We start from the raw sequence: 22,908 nt of genomic DNA, 5'->3' as shown, positions 1-22,908 counted from the left end.
ACAATGCAAATTCAGTTAATTATTTAAATTGGTAAAAAAAAAAAAAAGTTGTCTATTTAAGGAAACCTAGCAGATTGAGAATGTAGCAGAGAGAGTGAAAGTTGTTGGCATAAACCTATAGCAGCATAACTACAGAGATAGCTCCAGACAACCTAAGCCACTCTAACTATAAGCTTTATAAAAAAGGAAAGTTTTAAGCCTAGTTTTAAAGGTAGACAGAAAACAGGGCTAACAAGCTCTGGGTAGAAAGCACATACCCTGAGTAGAGTTACTCCACTCTATCACACCCAGGGTTTTTGGTTTCATAACACAGGGTAACGCTTGGGTTACTCAAGTCTGAGTCAAAGTTGCCCTGAGTTAAGCATGAGCGCGAGTAAATAAGAAGCCCAATGGAAGGTAGATAACACGATTCACCATGGCAATGGTAGGAAAAGGAAGCCTTCAAGTGCATATTTCTTGCCAATGGAATTAGAAAGATCAATGATGCCATATGAAGAATATTGGCACATGTTTAAGAAGAAAAGCAAAACTGTTTCTGCTGCAAAACAGCAAGTTAGTGTGGCAGAGACCAAGTCAATGCCTGACGGAGAATTAAGGTTGAATCCTCAATACTAGACTTATTTAACATCCTAAATAAAAATAATAATAAAGTTTGTGTGTGTGTGTGTGTGTGTGTGTGTGTGTGTGTGTGTGTGTGTGTGTGTGTGTGTGTAATAAATGTGTGTCTATGTGCAACCCAGGAGGCACAAAAAGGACATGGCAGCAAAACAATTTGAAATATAAAAATCTAGTTAAATCAGGTAAGGCTATTATATTGTTTAACCTTCACTAACTGAATTACACAGCACGAATTACACGTATGCAATTAATGACATGTAAAAAGTTAAAGGTTTGTTCATGACTTAATATGAAAAAGGGTAGACATGCAACTGAAAGTGATATATATTTTTCTGTCCCTAAAGCTTCATGTGAAACAGCTGCATAAGGTCTGTTCACACGAATTATCATTTTCAAAAGGAATTTGTTTTATAGGGTCTCATTTCCCCACCCTGCTAGGGGTTCGCGAATGCCGCATCTGTAGCGAGCTTCTTCCTTCACTTCCCGGAAACACGAACCTTCATCCACCAAGATGGCGACGTTGGCTGTAAGCAGACTACCTATCGTGGGTTTCAGTTTCGAAAACTGTAAAAGGTAAACGGTTTTAAACCTATCAAAGTCCTGTCAGAATAATGATATTATTGCGTACGACGTGTTTAACCCTTCGAACTGAGGCAGTATGTTTATTATACGTGATGTAAAACGGCTTGGAGATGCTAGCTTATGTGAGGTTGCCTTACAATGACTAAGGATTTTCCGGGCCGCCGTAAGACTCGCTTATTTCTCATGCTTGGATTCCGTTCCCGTCTCTGTAATAAATGTATTTAATGTATCATTTTATTTACAAACGAAGTAAGTTGACCCTCATTCGGGAATTTATTTATTTTCATTTCTATTGTACAGCAGTTCTAGTGTAGCTCCGCATCGGCTCCACTAAAGCCAGCTAAATAATGTGTTTAGAATAACCCAATCAAATATCAAAATGTAATAAAATATCTGAGGTCCCCTGAAGCGTTTAACCTTATTGTAAGTGCTTTGAAAGATACGCGATTGACGTTCACGTAGATCTTATGATTTTCATGTCAATGAGATAGTTTGATTTTTAAATAGAGTTCAAATATGTTGAGAGAACACAAGTGACCCCTTTCTGGTGATGACATATTTTGTACCGTTTACACTGATGCAATCATTTATTCATACTTACGATTTAATGTTTGATTTCAGAAATGTGCTTTTGGAAGGTGAAGCCAGTAAACTGGGATGCAGCTTGCCTGCTGCACGAAAAACCGGAACCACCATTTGTGGTGTAGTCTTCAAGGTTAGTGACAAAACAGATACAGAAAATCTGAACAAATGACCAGTTTTATCCAGCCTGTACGTTTTTATATTTAGATCCACTGATCAGACTTTGCTCATAGCGAGGTTCAGCCCCTCAAAGAAAAAGAAATCAAGGAGCAAAAGCCCTAAAAATAAATTAATTATTTTAAAAAAAAGGTAAATACATTTTGGCCAGGTCAGGCTCTTTACTTAGACCAAAGTTTGCTCTGTCCTTTGACAACATTGATTTAGTTCAAAATTGCCCGTGCTGGAAGTGTAAGATTGTCTTTGTACAGTTGTGTAAATTAGTAAATTAATTTCCTTGTGAAAGTTGTTTTTACAGGTAAATTAATTCTCAGGTAAATTAATTCTCAGGTAAATTAATTCTCAGGTAAATTAATTCTCAGCACCGATTTAGCATTTTTTTCTTGACATGTACATTTGAACTCTGCTCATCCTGCTTGATTTTACACTTTTCCCACAACATATGTGTGTCTTTGTGTCATGTTTCAGTTGAATAATTAACTTTTATTCAAAAAGACTTACAAGTGAAGAGAACTGCACTTTGGTACAGTTACCACATGGTGAAGTAACACTGAAAAATCCAGAACTCTACTCTGGTCAGTGAAAAAGACTGAAAAATACACCCAGAAACCTTGCTTGCAGGGATTTGTGAGTCAGGTCAAAGTTTGGAAAACAAGTATTTCGGATTAGTGAGCTGGTGTGCACTGCTGAAGAGATGTTATCAATGTCCAATTGATTGGTAGGCTGTGTTTCCAAATGCTGAAAAGTAAGCACAAATATTCAAGAAAAAAAGGGGCTTTGCAGGTCAGGCTGCCCTGTCTTGTCATCTACCTCTTTGTAGTAATGATGATAAAATTTGTATCCTTTAATATGAACTCGTTAATATTGGATTAGTTTGTAAATAACATATACAGTAAAGGACTGGACCTCTTACTTAATGTGAAACATAATGCATGTCCTCTCAGTGCTGTGGACTCATAAACCTAATGAACTTAATCACATTAATGATCTATATTTGCTCATATTTGCCTTGTTTGTTAGAAGTATTGCTTTACATTCCCTAGAACAGTACATGAAAAAGTTACAGGGAGATTTACAGAGTCTAAGATATGTTCTGATTTTGTGTTCAGGATGGTGTTGTTCTTGGTGCCGACACCAGAGCCACTGAGGGCATGGTTGTGGCTGATAAAAACTGCTCCAAGATCCACTACATCTCCCCCAACATTTAGTAAGTGCCAGCTCAGCTCTGTCATGAACTGTCAGTAATAAATCTAGATGTCTCCTATTTTTAACACAAATGTGCTTTGTCTTTATATTATTCTATACACAACCTTTCTGTACTTATTATATATCGCAGCAGACATATGAAATAGCTGATGTACTTCTTACTGCATCCAACTGTGATGTTGTTGTCCAGCTGCTGTGGGGCAGGAACCGCTGCAGACACAGAGATGACCACTCAGATCATCTCTTCCAACCTGGAGCTCCACTCCCTTTCCACAGGCAGACTGCCACGTGTGGCCACAGCTAACCGCATGCTGAAACAGATGCTCTTCAGGTAGGCCTGTGTGTATGAAGAATACACACCCTCACTTTATCTAATCCACTGTCATAGTTAACCCTGAAAACGTAGCTTGCCAGATCTGATTAAGTCTTAAACCTTAAGTGGACCCATTGCATCTTTATATTTACTTTTGAATATCTATGCCTGCATACTGCCGTCTGTGGCAAAAACCAGGAGAAGACTGAGATCAGTGCTGATAATAGACTTATAACAAATCTGGATAGTGTTGGTTTGAATAAATATTGTGATAAAGAAAAAATTCAGTGTTGCTTGATACATATTTAGTGCACAGTTTTTCTCCACATGTGGCCAGCAAGTGAAGAAAAGTTTGCTGTTTAGACATCTTTTTTTCTTTGTCCATAACCCAAATCTTTACATATTATACTCTGAAATGTTAGAATTAGAATAATTAGTGCCCATAGCAAGGGGAACTGGCACATCTGCATCGGCACCATTTATGCTGTAAGATACATACAGGTTTTAGAGCAACATCCAAGTAACATCTTCTTCAGGGACATCCCTTCTTATTTCAGCAAGACGATGCCAAGCCACAATCTGCACATGTTCCAACAGCGTGGCTTCGTAGTAAAGGAGTCTGAGTACTAGACAGGCCTGCATGCGGTCCAGTCCGGTCCGGTCTCCCACTGAAAATGTGCGGAGCATTATGAAGAGCAAAATACAGCAATGGAGACCCTGGACTGTTGAGCTAGTTTTACATTAAGCAAGGATGGGAAACAATTCCACCTGCAAAGCTTCAACAAATGGTGTCCTCAGTTCCAATACGCTTATGGAGAGGAAAGGTGATGTAACACAGAGGTAAACATGTCCCAGGTTTGTTGGAGCGTGTTGAAATTCAAAATAAAAAAACAAGTTTATCAGTTTGAATATAAAATATCTTGTCTTATTAGTGGATTCAGTTGAATGTAGGTTTTACAGGATTTGCAAATCATTGTATTCTGTTTTTATTTCCGTTTTACACAACATCCCAACTTAATTGGAAGTGGGGTTGTAGTTCTCAGATTTTGAGTTTCCTCCTCTACACATGCATACTTTCACATATAGCAGTAGATTCTTTGACCAACTAGCAGGAAACCAATGGATAGAGCTGGTGCTCTTTGCATCACACTGCAGTAGGTCTAAGAAAAACAAGTTGTGTTTTTTTGTTTTTGTTTAATGGGAATAGCACAGGGCATGGTGCGTGTCGTAGCGCGTTGTGATAGAGCGAGCGACCCAGCTGTGCCGGGGTCAGGACTTCAACCTGGAGAGATATGATGCATGTCCTCCTGTTTCCACCTATGGAAGCAAATCGTTACCATATTTCAAATGAAAAAGCATTTTTAGAAATGTTTTTACATTTGAAATATGGTAACGATTTGCTTCCATATCCACCCCACTTTCTGTCTGCCTACTTTGAAAAAATAACCAAAATAAAGGTCACTAAAAATGTAAATTATCAAGGATTTAATTTGTGAGTGAGCAGTTTTTTGTGTGTCATCAGGTATCAGGGCTACATTGGTGCTGCCCTGGTCCTAGGCGGAGTGGACTGTAATGGACCTCACCTGTATAGCATCTACCCTCATGGCTCCACTGATAAGCTGCCCTACGTTACTATGGGTCAGTTTGTGTCAAATAATCAACCTAATAGAGCTTCTTATCTTTCTCATAGTTTAAATGCACACCTCAACTTAGTTTTTTGTTTATATTGTTTTGTTGTTTCATTTTTTCTTCATTTGTATAAAGATATTGTTTCTCAAAATTCCAGGTTCCGATAGGTATGGAAGAGAGTTTTTATTTAATCATTTTTACCTTTTACATAGTCAGTAATTTATACAATAATATACACTGATCAACAAAATAAAGGGAACACTCCAATAACCCATCCTAGATCTGAATGAATAAAATATTCTCATTGAATACTTTGTTCTGTACAAAGTTAAATGTTCTGACAACAAAATCACACAAAAATCATCAATGGAAATCAAATTTATTAACCAATGGAGGCCTGGATTTGGAGTCACACACAAAATGAAAGTGGAAAAACACACTAGAGGCTGATCCAGCTTTGATGTAATGTCCTTAAAACAAGTCAAAATGAGGCTCAGTATTGTGTGTGACCTCCACGTGCCTCTATGACCTCCCTACAACACCTGGACATGCTCCTGATGAGACGGTGGATGGTCTCCTGAGGGATCTCCTCCTAGACCTGGACTAAAGCATCCGCCAACTCCTGGACAGTCTGTGGTGCAACGTGACGTTAGTGGTTGGAGCAAGACATGATGTCCCAGATGTACTCAATCGGATTCAGGTCTGAGGAACGGGCGGGCCAGTCCATAGCTTCAATGTCTTCATCTTGCAGGAACTGCTGACAGACTCCAGCCACATGAGGTCTAGCATTGTCCTGTATTAGGAGGAACCCAGGGCCAACTACACCAGCATATGGTCTCACAAGGGGTCTGAGGATCTCATCTCGGTACTTAATGGCAGTCAGGTTACCTCTGGTGAGCACATGGAGGGCCACCATTACTGATCCACTGCCAAACCGGTCATGCTGAAGGATGTTGCAGGCAGCAGATCTCTCTCCACGGTGTCTCCAGACTCTGTCATGTCTGTCACATGTTCTCAGTGTGAACCTGCTTTCATCTATCAAGACCACAGGGCTCCAGTGGTGAATTTGTCAATCCTGGTGTTCTCTGGCAAATGCCAAGCGTCCTGCACGGTGTTGAGCTGTGAGCACAACCCCCATTTGTGGACGTCGGGCTCTCATACCATCCTCATGGAGTCGGTTTCTAAACGTTTGTGCAGACACATTTGTGGCCTTCTGGAGGTCATTTTGCAGGGCTCTGGCAGTGCTTCTCCTGTTCCTCCTTGTACAAAGGCAGAGGTAGCGGTCCTGCTGCTGGGTTGTTGCCCTCCTACGGCCCCCTCCGTGTCTTCTGGTGTACTGGCCAGTCTCCTGGTAGCGCCTCCAGGCTCTGGACACTACGCTGACAGACACAGCAAACCTTCTTGCCACAGCTGGCATTGATGTGCCATCCTGGATGAGCTGCACTACCTGAGCCACTTGTGTGGGTTGTAGAGTCCGTCTCATGCTACCACGAGTGTGAAAGCACCACCAACATTCAAATGTGACCAAAACATCATCCAGAAAGCATCGGTACTGAGAAGTGGTCTCTGGTCCCCACCTGCAGAACCACTCCTTTATTGAGTGTCTTGCTAATCACCAAAGATTTCCCCCTGTTGTCTATTTCATTTGAACAACAAGATGTGAAATTGATTGTCAATCAGTGTTGCTTCCTAAGTGGAAAGTTTGATTTCACAGAAGTTTGATTTACTTGGAGTTATATTGTGTTGTTTAAGTTTTCCCTTTATTTTTTTTCAGCAGTGTATTTTCTCTTCAGACTCCAGTTTAGTTTTTTTACATGCAATAAGGCAAACCAGAAGACTAAAAGTTATTTACAATTTAGTTCATTTTATTTTTCAATAAAATAGCTTTCTTCATTAATTGCACCCTTCTGATGCTCCAGCAGCTCTTAGTGTTGTCTGAAATCTTAGCCTTCTGGGGATCATGCTTCCTATGACTTTTGTCTTCATCTTTGAATCAGTCAGTTTCACCTCATCCATTGATAAAAAAAAATGTCTATTTAAAATGGAGGCCTTAAGATTAGTGCATTTGTAAAGTGATATCAGGTCAGTGACCCAGTTCTTACTTTCCTTAAGGCTCTGGCTCCCTGGCTGCCATGGCTGTTTTTGAAGATCGCTACAAGCCAGACATGGAGGTGAGCTAACCAGTCTTGTTGATCTGCTCAGTATAAAAATAGTTTCTAAGTAGTTGTGACTGTGTTGTAAGGCTCTGCTTTTCACCTGAGCTTCCATGTTGTTGTTTTCTGAAAGGAGGAGGAAGCCAAGCGGCTGGTCCGTGATGCCATTGCTGCAGGAATCTTTAATGACCTGGGTTCTGGCAGCAACATTGACCTGTCTGTCATCACCAAGGGCAATGTGGACTACATCAGACCCCACGATGAAGCCAATAAGAAGGGGATCAGGTGAGAACTGCTGCTTTGATGATTCCGCAACATCTGGATCTGTTAGTGTTTTCCCCCAGGTTCCAAGTTGGATATGATTAAGGTTAAATGAAGGAAACACTGTTTTTCAGTGCTGGGAATGTTTGTGATGATAGGGACTACATTGGCTCCTCTTTGACTGTTGAGGAACTTCTTTATTCTGTCTTATCATTTAGAAGAACCACATATAGAAAGTTGGGAGAACAGTTACCTGTCACAGTGACTACTGCTCTGTGGACACCCACTAACTGTGGATATTCCCTGATAGATTCAGTCTGAATGTTGTCAGTTTGCTATATGTGAACTGATTGTAGTTCATTAACAGTTTGTGTATCACAAGTATATTCAAACAAAGCTCAGGAGATGGCAGGAATCGTTTGTTCATATTTGTTGTGGCAACATACAGTTTAGAATGTGTTTCCATCTCACCATGAATATAGTGCTTAATGTGTCCCAACTCCACATGGAGCAGCTCTGATCTTTATGTTCATTCTTCTGTTTTAACTTGCTCATGTGTTCGTGAACACTGGCTGACTAATTGTTTTGTTGCTTGTTCTGCCTGAAGACTAAATGAGCTTGAAGCCTTACAGCCGTAAGTACAGATGAAGAGTTTTAGTGCAGACTCGCCAGCCACCATAACCTGTCTGAGTTCACTACTAACCAAGTCTTACAAGCACTGCCTAGATCGACTTTGCATAACTAGCATGCTTAGCTTGTCTAGAGGATGAAGGCTTATGTTGTGCAAATGAACATGGATTTGGTTTTTTGCCCACCTTAAAAACGACTTTATAATTAAATGTTATTTATGTTTTGTTTCTTGTTTCTCTCCTCGATGCAGAACTGGTGATTACAAGTACAAAAGAGGAACGACTGCTGTGTTGTTGAAGTCTGTAACCCCACTGGGCTTGGAGGTGGTGGAGGAGTCCATCCAAACTATGGACACTTCCTAAACTTTACTCAATGTTTTCTGAAGCAGCTCACTGAACACCTGACACACATATTTTTTCCGTGGTTTACAATAAACGTTTTGAGTTGTTTATTTGCAGCTTGATTGATCTTCTGCTAAAAGTAAAACGTTTTTGAAATCTGCTTTCTATCTGAAATATCTTACTGAGTCTCACAGCTTATGGTTTGGAAAACTCACTTCTGATAGTGAGTACACGAATGACAAGCACTTCAGTCCACAGTGTTCCAATGAAATTTCGGGATATTTGTTCAGAAAGTTTATATGGACAAAATATTTGTGAATTATTTGTTGACATAAATACCAGAACCATTAGACAGTTTTCATCTACAGGAGGGTGTATCCTGTCCACAGGTTAGCCTCGGTTGGATGGCTGCTTGTTTCCTTCAGTTCTAACACTGTCACCGTTATCTGACATTTCTTCAGGATCAGAGGAATATTTACTCATTTTCACCTTAGTTTGAGATTCATATCTGAATCAGGTGTTGGGAATGATTAAGACCTAAAAATGTGTGGGCAAATATTAGCCAAGTTGTATTTTTAATGATTTATTTTCTGATTGAACTACAGAGCTCTCAGTCAATCCAACATGGTAATAAACCTCACCACTTATCCTAAGTGCTTGAACATTTCTGACATGAAACAGTCGGTGACCACTACCATCACTGCCCCCCTTCCCCTCCTTTCAATAACAGTCTGAGAGCTTCCATTCATGGAGTGTGTCAGTTTCTTGATCTTTGAAAATCTGCTTTTTGTGTAGCAGTGACAACAGACGGTTTTCCTTCACCATTAATCTCCCATTTAAGAAGAGCCATAAGTTCTCAATGGGTTTTAGTTCAGGTGAGGAAGCAGCCATGTCATTCTTTCATCTATAGGGCCTTTTCTGGTCAACCACACAGTGGAGTTCTTACTTGAGGTGATGGAGCTTGTCCTGAAAAATCATGTTCTTAAATGATAATCTTTTTCCTTTATCACTGCTTGAAGAAAGAAGTCTTCTAAAAACTGTCAGTTTGTGAGTTGATATGGAGTCCATCTTCCACCTGAAAACTACCATCTAGCTCATCTTTAGTATTTTCAGCCCATATCTGTATCCGGGCTCCACTTTGCTGAGTCAAAGAGAAGCTCTGCTTTTGTTACTGATCCACACAGAAGCCCGTCTATCTGCTCCATCAAGAGTCACTCTATTCTTCTTTGGCCAAGTTGTGATTGGACCTCTTTCATAGTACTGTGTCTATCCAGCCACCTGTCTCTCTGAATCTCTTCAGCACTGAGAGCTGATGGAAGTTGTCCCATTGTGATGTCAACAGAACCAGGGGGGGGGGGGGTTAGGAAAACATGTCATGTCTTATTAGGTAGCCATTAAGAAAAATAGATTGTTTTTCAAATCTCACTATTTACGTCTTTAGTGAGTTGCAAAACATTAGATGTGTGTGGCTGGACGCAGCAGTCTTGTTCAAGGTCTACCAGCATGCGATCTTTCTAAGAAGAAGCAGACAAAACTGCATTCATTTAAACATCTTCTATATCAATAGAAAAAAAATCATTAAGTGCATAATCTGACATGTATTGCCATGTATTTGAATAAACAGTTCCTGATCATTAGAGCTTAATGTTCTGAAGGTGTTAGGCACATGGTCTGTGGAACTAAAGCTCAGTTTGTTATGCTGAAGGCCTCTTTAAGGTTCAAAGGTAGTGCTTCAACATGCTACACGAGTTAATTCCCTAAACCCAGCTATGCTGTTGAGAAAACAAAAACCATGACAATACACTAGTTTTCTTTTTAACTACTTGGTTTAAATAGTTAACTATAAAAAGTATGAATATTCAATATAACTATTGGCTCAGTAAAGTCATCAGATTACCTCCTCCCTGTGGATCGCCAGTAGTTTCTTTGGGTTATTCTATTTGTATTATTCCAATATCATTAAAAGATTACAAACGCTGCTTTAGGTTTCCAGTGTGTTGCACTTCTTTAGTACCAAAACCATATATTTTGTATGTATTTTACTTGTCATTAGGTTGAGAACTATCCTTATGTTTTTTTACATAATTTTTCCACAAATAAGGTTTTCATCCTTTTTTTGCAAAGATTTTATGTTTTTCTTTAACTTCAATTCAATTCAAAATACTTTATTAATCCCAAAGGGAAAACCTAAAAAATAGGAATAAAATGGTGGTTCTTTAAAAATGACAACAAATGTCTTATAGTACATAGTTATCAAAACTTATAAGTTATTTTTTAAAAGTCATACAACATTTGCAGCTCCATATTTGTTTTATTTAGCTGGACTGGGGTCAAAAATGGCTCTTTGGATTGTAAAGGTTGCAGGCCTTTACAATCCAAACACTGAATCAAAATGAGCCTAATACTGAAAGTGCAAGAATGCTAAAATATAAAAGCACAGTATAATTTGAAATTAAACAAGAATGTATGCATGTGGGAAAAGCAAATATGGTGTAAAAACATGTAAACACACGTGCAGAGTGTGAATTGAGCTTGTGTTCTAGTCTTGGCCAACGGTTAACTCTAAAACCTCTTGTTGATCTCCACCCTACTGAGAAAGACCAGAAACAGTCTGATTCATACAGGCGGCTACCACTCCATGCCTTGGAAAGAAAACTCTTGCTGTTTACATCTTTTATATGGTTTCTGTGTGCTTTCTGAAAGTCAAATGTCTAAAAGGTGACACCAAAAATCTTTTACTGACTGAAAAGTCTGAAGGACTCACCGTCAGTGCTCCACAGTTTCATTTTAACCATGTGGCCAAAATGGAACCAACTAATGAGTCTAATGCACCTTGGTTTAATAATACTAGAAATGGAATCACGGTCTCTGCTTTGATTGGATCTGAAAGCAAACTGGCAAACTGGAATCTTCTGCATGTTCTTAAATAATGTAAAGCCTCTCTAAAAGGAACTGCAAAATATAGAAAAAGCTAGAATTAGCAAGCATAGAGGGGGTTTAACAATTCATTCACTGGGAGTAACATCAAAGCAAATGTAATTGGTTTAAAAGAAAAGCAATTTGATAAAATTCTCCTTTTTTCCCCAGATAACGGAAACATAAGTAAACAATCAGTCAAATGACCAAAAACAAACTTGGATGACTCAAATTGATTTAATTATTCCAAAGTAAGTCTGCCACGAAGTCGCATACAATCAAATAAATTGACCAGTTAAAACTATGAACATTTTGTTAAGTATTTGTAAAAGACTAAACTAAACCTAGGGCTTCAAAAGTAAAAAAGCAAATCATTTCAACCTGCTAAACCTCAGCAACAGAAGTGCAACACCTAATTTAACATGACAATTACTAAGCAGGTGACACAAAACTAGACCAGGAAATTGCTGCAAATTTAAAAACTCATTCAGCTGTTGAACAAGGTTAGCTAGTACCCACCAGACACTCAGCCAAAGTGGTGAGCTGCTCAGATTGCCATGAGATCCAAATTCAAAAAGATAGTCCCTTCATTGACTGGGCACAGCCACAGCAAGGTCCAGCCCCAGAGTAGAGGAAGGAGCCCCAAACCCGGAGAACTCCTCAGCTGATTGCTAACCCCAAGTAGGTCATCACACAACTTAGGCAGCCAATCAGCAAGGGGTGATGGCACATCTCTGCAACTCAAACATGGAAGAAAAAGAACATGGAACAGTACAGTGGAATGCACAGCACAAAGGCCACAAGCTGTAACCTAAACATTCTTACTGCATATTAGCCCACCATAGTAGTTTTTTTATTTAGAATCCCAGACTTCTACTTAAATTGGCCACAGAACGTAAGAGGTAATGTTTTTTTGGTGTGTCAGGAAGTAACAATGGGAATTAAAGCCGCAAGCAGCCATAAAGGCCCTCACACCTCAGCGCAACTCGGCCTGTGCAGCGACCACGGGAGCCTGGCATCGCCGCCTGCACTCCACCAATGAGACTGCTGTTCAATTCCAAATGTCGCCTCTAGGTGGCGCTGTGAGCGTCATGTCATGATCTTCACTCATGCAGAATTCTGGTCTGGCGAGAAGTATTCAAAATTTGGGGGAAATGCGACCTTCCAGATGGAAGCTGCTCTCACTTGTTTATTAGTGGGTGGGGCTGAAATGATGTCATAAACTGACTGTGGCAACATGTTCAGCATTGATTCCTGATGATGTATACTACATTTCAAGTGGATCCGATGATGTATGAAGGAGATGGAGCACTTGAAGTGTCCTAGGAGGTGCTGTTGATCCAAATTCCAATGTAATCTAATAGAGCTGTTTGGGGGCTGAGAAATATCAAGCATATTCAGTTTGGAGTGACTCGGACCTTCCATATGGAAGCTACAGTCATTTGTTTATTAGTGGGCGGGGCTAAAGTGATGTCATCTACTGACTGTGTCAACATGTCCATCATTATCGTGATCATGTATACTACATTTAAAGTGGATCCGATGATGTATGAGGGAGATATAACCCTTCAAGTGTTCTAAGGGGCACTATTGATCCAAATTCCAATGTAATTCAATAGAAGTGTCTGGGGGCTGACAAAGATCAACCATATTTAATTTAGAGTGAATCGGACCATGCATGTGTAATTTAGAGCCAAACATATGGCCGTGGCGTGACATCAGAATTCACAACGCCGTCAGAGCCACACCCTCCAGCTAAAGCAGTCAGTACTGGAGACTGTCTAAGACCATCATGTTATCTGTTACTTGGGACAGTTTCACATTGATTAGATGAAGAACATAAAACATTGACTCTCTAAAGGAAAACATGACACTTCCTGTTCTCAGGGGGCGTGGCTTCGATTCTGTCAGCATCTGATCAGTGAATATTGTTCAGGCCCAGAGGCAGATCCATCTCAGAAGGTTTCAAGTCTCTGTGACTTTCCTTGTAGGAGCTACAGGTCCTTCTCAAAAAATTTGCATATTGTGATAAAGTTCATTATTTTCCTTAATGTCATGATGAAAATTTAACATTCATATATTTTAGATTCATTGCACACTAACTGAAATATTTCAGGTCTTTTATTGTCTTAATACGGATGATTTTGGCATACAGCTCATGAAAACCCAAAATTCCTATCACAAAATTAGCATATCATTAAAAGGGTCTCTAAACGAGCTATGAACCTAATCATCTGAATCAACGAGTTAACTCTAAACACCTGCAAAAGATTCCTGAGGCCTTTAAAACTCCCAGCCTGGTTCATCACTCAAAACCCCAATCATGGGTAAGACTGCCGACCTGACTGCTGTCCAGAAGGCCACTATTGACACCCTCAAGCAAGAGGGTAAGACACAGAAAGACATTTCTGAACGAATAGGCTGTTCCCAGAGTGCTGTATCAAGGCACCTCAGTGGGAAGTCTGTGGGAAGGAAAAAGTGTGGCAGAAAACGCTGCACAACGAGAAGAGGTGACCGGACCCTGAGGAAGATTGTGGAGAAGGGCCGATTCCAGACCTTGGGGGACCTGCGGAAGCAGTGGACTGAGTCTGGAGTAGAAACATCCAGAGCCACCGTGCAAAGGCGTGTGCAGGAAATGGGCTACAGGTGCCGCATTCCCCAGGTCAAGCCACTTTTGAACCAGAAACAGCGGCAGAAGCGCCTGACCTGGGCTACAGAGAAGCAGCACTGGACTGTTGCTCAGTGGTCCAAAGTACTGTTTTCAAATGAAAGCAAATTCTGCATGTCATTCAGAAATCAAGGTGCCAGAGTCTGGAGGAAGACTGGGGAGAAGGAAATGCCAAAATGCCAGAAGTCCAGTGTCAAGTACCCACAGTCAGTGATGGTCTGGGGTGCCGTGTCAGTTGGTGGTGTTGGTCCACTGTGTTTTATCAAGGGCAGGGTCAATGCAGCTAGCTATCAGGAGATTTTGGAGCACTTCATGCTTCCATCTGCTGAAAAGCTTTATGGAGATGAAGATTTCATTTTTCAGCACGACCTGGCACCTGCTCACAGTGCCAAAACCACTGGTAAATGGTTTACTGACCATGGTATCACTGTGCTCAATTGGCCTGCCAACTCTCCTGACCTGAACCCCATAGAGAATCTGTGGGATATTGTGAAGAGAACGTTGAGAGACTCAAGACCCAACACTCTGGATGAGCTAAAGGCCGCTATCGAAGCATCCTGGGCCTCCATAAGACCTCAGCAGTGCCACAGGCTGATTGTCTCCATGCCACGCCGCATTGAAGCAGTCATTTCTGCCAAAGGATTCCCGACCAAGTATTGAGTGCATAACTGTACATGATTATTTGAAGGTTGGTGTTTTTTGTATTAACAATACTTTTCTTTTATTGGTCGGATGAAATATGCTAATTTTGTGAGATAGGAATTTTGGGTTTTCATGAGCTGTATGCCAAAATCATCCGTATTAAGACAATAAAAGACCTGAAATATTTCAGTTAGTGTGCAATGAATCTAAAATATATGAATGTTAAATTTTCATCATGACATTATGGAAAATAATGAACTTTATCACAATATGCTAATATTTTGAGAAGAACCTGTATAGCGCTTTTCCAGTGATACAGACCGCTCAAAGCGCTTTACTAGAGCCACATTCACCCAATTGCACTCACTAATACTCACACATTCATACACCAATCGGTAGGCAACTTGAGGTTAAGTGCCTTGCCCAGGGGCACATCAACCTATGGCAGGAGGAAGCTGGAATCAAACCCACAACCTTCTGATTGCAAGACGACTACTCTTCCTACTGAGCCACAGTTGACCCTGGTGACTGACTGACTGGTGACTGACTGACAATATGCTAATTTTTTGAGAAAGACCTGTATATCAATTTCGTCTTTTATGGCGAGAAGTCCCATTTTGATGCTTGGCCACGCCCACACGCTTTCATGCAACAAAAAGCTTTTGATAACTTTTGATCCCCAATGCCTCGAGAATATACTGAGTGATTTTCAAGTCTCTAAGTCAAAAGCTGTAGGAGGAGTTCGCTCAGATATGCGGGCTAGAAAGAGCAAATCCGGGGTCAAAATAGCAACTTCAATCCAAAATGGCCGACTTCCTGTGGGGTTTGGACCAATGCTCCAGAACACTTTTTTTTTAGGTCCTGAGAAGTTACATATGTGTACCCAATTTCAGATTCCTCGGTCAAAGCATGGCTTGGGGCTGTTTTTTTTTTATTTTCTAGGGGGCGCTGTGGACGAATCAGGCCACGCCCACCAAATATGTCATCAGATCTCTGTTGAGGACTGGACTAGGATCAATCACATTGAATTTGGTGCAGATCAGATGATGTACGTGGAAATTAAAGCCAAACGTATGGCCATGGCATGACGTCTGACTTCGCCGTGCCACCACGGCCACGCCCTTTTATGAAAAGTCACTGTGCTTCAAACTAGGTTAGACCCACTAGTTATCAGTCACCTGACACAATTTGAAGCAGATTGAATGTAGACAGGCAGATGGCAACCTTTCACAGTAAAAAAAAGTGACTTCCTGTTCTCAGGGGGCGTGGCTTTGATGATGTCAGCATATGACCCCATAGGATCATTGGGAACCCGAAGGTCCTCCTTCATGCCAACTTTGATGTGATTTGGCGTTTCTTTGGGAAAGTAATTGCATTTTTTCACTTTGGACTTGAATGCCATTTTTGTGCCCCGGCCACGCCCCCTAAACATGCCCAAAAACTCAGGATTTTGATAACTTTTAATCCCCCATGCCTTAACTCCATATTGACCAAATAGGAAGCCGATAGCTCAAAATCCCTAGGAGGAGTTCGTTAAAGTTCGAGGTGAGTAAAAGTGAAAAACGGCCAAAAATTGACCCAAAATGGCCGACTTCCTGTGCATTTTAGGGCATACCCCCCGAGACTTTTTTTCTTGGTTTGAGGAGCTCTACCTGTGTGCCAAATTTCAGATCTCTACAATTTACGGTTCGGCCTATCTCACGTTTGGGGGCGTGGCTAAGTTGTTTGGCCACGCCCATTGACGACATTAAGGAACAAGAATTTCACCCGGGGGACAATTTTGGGTAAAATCTTGTGAGTTTTCATGCATGACAAAGTCCCCAAATTGCCCCGCAAAGACGCAACAGAAAAAACAAGAAATTCTACGATTACTATAGGCCCTTGCACCCTTACTGCTCGGGCCTAATTAAATAGTTCTGATAAACCTGACCCTCCAGGTCTAGGAAAGTAGGTACTGTTGCACAGTGACATACTTTGGAGGAACATTTATTTCTAATAGAGAAGAGGTTCAGTTAGGGTGTCGAACTTACACTGAAATACACTGCCTGGCCAAAAAAAAAGTCACCGCTAAAAAAAAAAAGCGAACACACTCTAATATTTCATTGGACCACCTTTAGCTTTGATTATGGCACGCATTCCTGTGGCATTGTTTCAATAAGCTTCTGCAATGTCCCAAGACATATTTCCACCAAGTGTTGCATTAATTTTTCACCAAGATCTTGCATTGATGATGGTAAAGTCTGACTGTTGCACAAAGCCTTCTCCAGCACACGGTGTAGTAAGACGTTTGAAGTGCCAGATACTTTGTGATATCAACAGCCTCGATTAAAGGCAAATCTTGAGGTTCTCTCGAAAACTCACTCATCTTGATGAGATAAGGGTCACATTCAACATATCTGTGAATTAACTGTTTGTATCTTCGCCTGGAAACTGGATCTAAATCCCTACAATACGGACTCTCCGCAACGGTTGCCTCCTTTGACATTTTACTTCCTGCCCTCCATCTGAAATCGCACCCTCTTCGCACGTCATCAAAATCACCTGACTGAAACCCGGTTATGGGAACAATGATCGTCACCCGCGTGGCTTTGTTTACAAGTATTAGTTCACTTGCAAAAAGTACAATGTGAAAACAAACCGCACCAAATGAAAAAAATAACGTTTTCTGTTGGTCCGGACCAAATAAGTGGACCAAAGGACTTTCCTGGTGTGAATACACCCTAATAGAAAGTTCTGGAACATTAACCTGTTGTCTATTCCTAACTTTGTCAATAGTTTACAAGCCAGCTCACTTCTCTCCTCATATTAGATCATATTTTCAAATAAAACTCTAGATTTATACATTAGTTGTTTATTCATTTGTTGTTGTTGTTGTTTCAGTTAATAAATCAATGCAGGCAAACGTTTAGCAAACTGCTCTGCTAAAAAATTACACATGTTCCGAACAGACAAGTCAAGAGCAGCAGCAGCAGCAGCCGTCTGTCAGCTCCCCCCCTGCACTAGCCCCGGTACCATATGAGGAAGGAGGTGACCAGCTGTGTGTTGAATTAATTGATAATGATGGAGAAAAAACATTAAAGAATACAAATTCGTTCTAAAATAAAAAAAGCATATAGTCTATTTATTTCAGAACGATTTTAATGGTTTAATAAGCATCAGCTATCACTGAAATATAATGTTTAGTCAGTAGTTGGGAACTCTCATGCCCCTGCTTTGCAACAGGAACAGATAACATTTCTAGTTTGTGCAGACTGAGTGGCTGCTCTCAATCTTATTGGAGAAATGTTTACACTTTCTGGAAATCAGAAGGTTAAATAGCAACAACCACATAGCCTCATATATGTATTTTTTCACCACTAATCTAATACCTGCGAGTCTACAATTTTGGAAACAAATTAGACCTGCATGTGGGGCTACAAGAGGGAGACAGTGAGTAGTGGAGTATTGGCAATAAAATTACATTTCCCTTTGTTATTTTTGGTGAAATCACTGAAAACACCTTTAAGTAAAACAAAATGATAAGAGGCCTCCTGAAATAATGATTATGATGCTATTACAAATGGTATTACAATATAGGAAATATTATATAATTTTTGTATGTTGTGCACTACAGAGCCAGGTCCAGAATGATAACCAACAATATCATTAAAATAAAACAGTATCAAAGTTTTCCGGCTTTGGGGGGGCCCAGTAAAATTTATTTTCATGGGGCTCAAAATCCCTGGCGACGCCCCTGCCTAGGGGCTACAGAAACCATAAGAAAAAGGCAATGTAAAGCTACGACATCTTCCAAAAGCTCCTGAAAAGTCCCAGTAGCACATTTTTCATTGCCTGTAGAAAGCCCCAGGGTTCTGAAAACCAATTTCCCCGGTTATTTCAATTTCCAGAGGAGCGAGGGTCTGTATATGGTGACCAATAGCCATTCGAATTCAATCTTTCACTCGCTAATCAGATGACCTGGTCAATAATTGAATAGCCTATCACCGAGACTGGTCAATATTTGGACGACCAATCGCAGGGCGAAATCAATCTTTGTGTTAGCCAATCACTGGAACGCTTCAATCTTTTGGGCGGCCAATCGCTGGGGGGAGCAGAATCTTAAATGTCCCGCCTACCCGGTACCGGCAACTTGATGACCAGAGCTCATTGTTGGTGTTCTGTCGTCGGTTTGGGTAAGACTTTTGCATGCATTGTTGAATATTCTGTTATTGTTATTATATACGATATAATTTGCCTGTTTGTTGCCGCTAAAGTTGTCCGTAGTTGGCTAAAGCAGTCCAGTTGACAATCTGTCAGGTTCATATTAATGCAATCTAAAACAAATGTAATGCTTTACCATCTCAACAAATACAACTTAGCATGTGTTGCTACCATGTTTATCCAAGAGTAAAAATAAAATTATTTATTTTATAGGGAAACACCATAGAATCTATAAGGATATGTGTTTATTTTTATTTTATTTCAGTGCTGATATCAAGCCCTGGCTGTTAGTATGAATAGGTGTTTTATATTGTGTTGCATACATGTCTTTGTAATCCACCCTTTTGGGTACTTGCTGTGATGAGTTTATGTAAATGCAATATGAATAAAATTGCTTATCTGTCAATACAGAAAATGTCTAAACAAAACTCCAAAAGCCACAAGGCTATGGATGATAACGAGTGGTTCTCTAGACTGAGGTCTTTTGCCTCCACTGGTGTCTGGCCATCAGATGCAGGTAACCGACCTGCCCCAAGGCAACAGAAGTGGTACACTCTGTATCAGAAGGTATGTTAGAAAATAATCCAAAGAAATACATTTTATTTTTAATCTAATTTACAAATGGTTGACATATTGTACATCACGCATGTATGAGCATAAAACGACAAATTATGTTTTAAGACCGACTGTATATTTAGAGGTAGTCAAGTTCATCTTGTGCTCTGTTTACAGATAGAGAAGTGCCCACTACTGCTGAGAGGCCAGCGGACACTTTTCTCCCAGCCACAAGGGTGTTTGTGTGGGTTTCATCTTCCTAAGGTAAGCCAAATTTGGGCCTTTTTTTAACTACAGTTGATGCACTATGCATACAGTGTAAAGATGCATTTCTTTCTCATAATGCATTCTTGGACTTTTTGTTGTTTATTTCTGAGCTGCTCTGGCAACAGGTCTGTTCCACAGCAGAGGGAAAGGATTAGCAGGTAAAAGAAGGTCATAAGGTTTAAACTAACTTCATCACTAATATAATAAAAAACAAAACAAAAACCTCTTAATCGGTCACATCATTTGCATGAAATGGGTACTTATTGATTCTACATTATGAATGAAGTGTGTGAGTGGTTGTTGGTGATTGGAGGGTCCATTGGCGCATGCCTTTGCAACCGTGTTTCTGTCACTCCACCTCTAAGGACAACTGTGGCTACATGCTTACAACCACCACTGAGTGAATGAATAAAATCCCCTCACCCTGGTGAAGCACTTTGGGATGTCTTGTGAAAAGCACTGTACAGATGAGATCCCTTTCCCTGCTTTCCTTAATTATAGTATTAACATAGTATTGAGCAGTAGTATTCTGCTTCCTTTAAATCACTGATGATTTTGGCTATTATCTCTCTCTTTCTCAAAGGTTTTGGGAATGCTCCTGTTTATATACATGTTCTGCAACAGGTGCCTACAGCCTCATCTAGACCTACAAGCAGTGCAGCTCAATCAACTAACAGTCAAAGTAGTTCCATAATGGTAGGTGAATGTTATTGCTTTATGTGAATGAGAATTCATAATGGCAATAACCTGTATTTGTGTCATATTTCAGCTCCAGACTGCTACTCCAGTCAAATACCCCACAGGTTACAGCACACCTGGAACTCTGGCAAAAAGGCCAAAACTCACCCTTTCTTCAGTAAATATGATTGCTCCTGTTTTAAAGTCTGTTTTAGTCCTGTTTTGAGTCACAATTGTCATATTTATACCTTTCTAAAGTTTGAAAGGTCCAGATTTGGTGGCAGGCATGTGGAGAATGCAAAGCCAAATATAAATGTTGCACGAAAAACTCATGTGAGTACTGAAATATATTTATTATTATTATCATTATTATTACTATTCTAAATCCTAAGAAATTCCAATTTTATCAAAGTGTTCTTTTGACCTTGTATTTTCAGACGAATGCAACACGTGCTTGTACAAGTACAGCAGCCCATTCTTGTGCGGATCCAGTGCCAGCAGGTGGTTCTCTTCACATCATCTCTCCACCACAGCCTCAAAGTGCAGATACCTTTTTTCTTGCTCCTCCATTACCGGCTCCCAAACGACAACGGCCAGTGGAGGAGCAGAGTTCAGGAGTAAATGCAGTTAAACATTTTTCTTTAATATTGTCTCTATGTTTGAATCATAATTTTATTCTACATTTGATTTGGCCTTTTCTCTGTCTGAAGAACCCATTCCAGCCTGCGTCCTCCACTGTGGTACAATCCACTCACCTGCCGGGGCTCCAGCCTGCGTCGTCTGCTGTGGTCCAGTCCACTGTTTCGTCGGGGTTACCTGGGCAAACTACATCTTCAGAGCAAGTTGTAAGTTAAATATCAGTGTGCTTTAAAAATTAAGGATTTTTCAGCTTTTTGAGATATTTAAAACTTAATGCAATATTTCTCCATAGGCCGTGGATGAACACAGTAGGGCAGGAATGGATCGTGTTGATGTGCTTGCGGAGTACTTGGTGGAGCTACGAAAGGAAAAAGGCCTAACTCTTACCAACCAGCAGGCCAACACCATTGTGGGTCTTTGGCATAAATTGGAGCAAAATGATAAAGACCGAATTTTGTATGCTGCACGACATCAGGAACGACTGCTCACTGGTCGATTTAGGTCACCCAAAAAGAAGGCTGTTTATGCAGGAGTTGAAAGCACAAAAAGGTGTGTACTTGGTTCTTCTGGTTCTGCTGCTCAATGGCCAGATTGCACCCGACTTATTGAAATGATCTTTATCAGGTTGTGCAACATTCATAGTAGCCCCAAAAAAATTGGACACCAAACTTTTTCTAGGTGGTCACAAATTCTAAATGATTACAAAAACATTCGACAGCTAATTTTGAACAATGGCATTATTATGAAAGACACAACCCTGCAACTTGTCACTGTAAACCAGACCACCTTAATACAGTGGCATAACAAAAGATTTAAAGCACAAGATGTTGCCATTCTGATGCAAGGGCTGGTACTGCCTCAGGAACGGCCCATTGCCAGTGAACCACTGCTCCCAGTAAATGTTAGGCCCACTCAACTCACACCACACAAACATGAACACACTTACAACCTGCCACCTGACACCACTGGCCAGGCAAAAACAAAACTCACTGTCAGAGACAGAGCTGAGCTGAAAACCATTCAGCCAAAACCCCCTGCATCTCAGCCAACAGTTTTTATATGCCACTCCACATGCCATCTACCACTGCAGCAGGCAACAATTTGCCACAGCTTCTGCTGCCACCCCCCACTACACCAAACATCATATGCCCACCATATTCTAAAACAACACCTACAGGCCTTACCCAAACCCAAGAGACAACCCAAAAAGAAAAGCGCAAATACACAAGGACAGTCACATCCAACAGATGCACTAAATGCGGTGAGCCACGCACCACAGAAACTGGCCATAGCCAATACAAAGGCAGGATTTACTGCCCAAACAGGGAGACACTGACCAAAGAGCAGTGGCTCAGAAGGATGAGAAAATAAGGGAGTACGATTGGGTACTTTTTCACACTAATTTTATTGTGTGTGTGTGTATATATGTTCATTTAAATATATGATGTTAGTGTGTGTAAATATGTTCATTTATATATATGATGTTAGTGTGTGTAAATATGTTCATTTATATATACGATGTTAATCTGTGTATATATGTTCATTTATATATACGATGTTAATGTGTGTATATATGTTCATTTATATATAGGATGTTAATGTGTGTATATATGTTCATTTATATATACGATGTTAATGTGTGTATATATGTTCATTTATATATACGATGTTAATGTGTGTATATATGTTCATTTATATATACGATGTTAATGTGTGTATATATGTTCATTTATATATATGATGTTAATCTGTGTATATATGTTCATTTATATATATGATGTTAATGTGTGTATATATGTTCATTTATATATATGATGTTAATCTGTGTATATATGTTCATTTATATATACG

The 22,908-nt window shown here is 40.2% G+C and overlaps 2 protein-coding genes across 7 annotated transcripts; both read left to right on the top strand.

Moving 5' to 3' along the window:
* The first annotated feature begins 1,055 nt into the window (after positions 1–1,055).
* On the top strand, positions 1,056–10,471 carry psmb7 (proteasome 20S subunit beta 7). Its single transcript, XM_047373343.1, has 8 exons — positions 1,056–1,191; positions 1,822–1,915; positions 3,069–3,166; positions 3,356–3,496; positions 5,001–5,116; positions 7,220–7,278; positions 7,394–7,545; positions 8,402–10,471. The coding sequence occupies exons 1-8, from the start codon at positions 1,130–1,132 to the stop codon at positions 8,511–8,513; spliced, it is 834 nt and encodes a 277-aa protein (XP_047229299.1). The 5' UTR covers positions 1,056–1,129; the 3' UTR covers positions 8,514–10,471.
* An 8,263-nt stretch (positions 10,472–18,734) lies between these two features.
* On the top strand, positions 18,735–22,538 carry LOC124872767. Of its 6 annotated transcripts, XM_047373093.1 has the most exons (10): positions 18,735–18,890; positions 19,330–19,485; positions 19,651–19,737; positions 19,866–19,898; positions 20,365–20,436; positions 20,510–20,596; positions 20,677–20,751; positions 20,856–21,044; positions 21,129–21,263; positions 21,350–22,537. In XM_047373093.1, the coding sequence occupies exons 5-10, from the start codon at positions 20,434–20,436 to the stop codon at positions 22,391–22,393; spliced, it is 1,533 nt and encodes a 510-aa protein (XP_047229049.1). In that variant the 5' UTR covers positions 18,735–18,890; positions 19,330–19,485; positions 19,651–19,737; positions 19,866–19,898; positions 20,365–20,433; the 3' UTR covers positions 22,394–22,537. The 6 variants fall into 6 exon arrangements, with proteins under 6 accessions (XP_047229049.1, XP_047229046.1, XP_047229048.1 ...); XM_047373090.1 differs by lacking the exon at positions 19,866–19,898; XM_047373092.1 differs by having other exon boundaries at positions 19,651–19,898.
* The last annotated feature ends 370 nt before the right edge of the window (positions 22,539–22,908 follow it).

This window comes from Girardinichthys multiradiatus, chromosome 8 (genome assembly GCF_021462225.1).
Source record: "Girardinichthys multiradiatus isolate DD_20200921_A chromosome 8, DD_fGirMul_XY1, whole genome shotgun sequence".
Classification (NCBI taxonomy): Eukaryota; Metazoa; Chordata; class Actinopteri; order Cyprinodontiformes; family Goodeidae; genus Girardinichthys; species Girardinichthys multiradiatus.
This window is presented reverse-complemented; position numbering and strand designations above follow the sequence as displayed.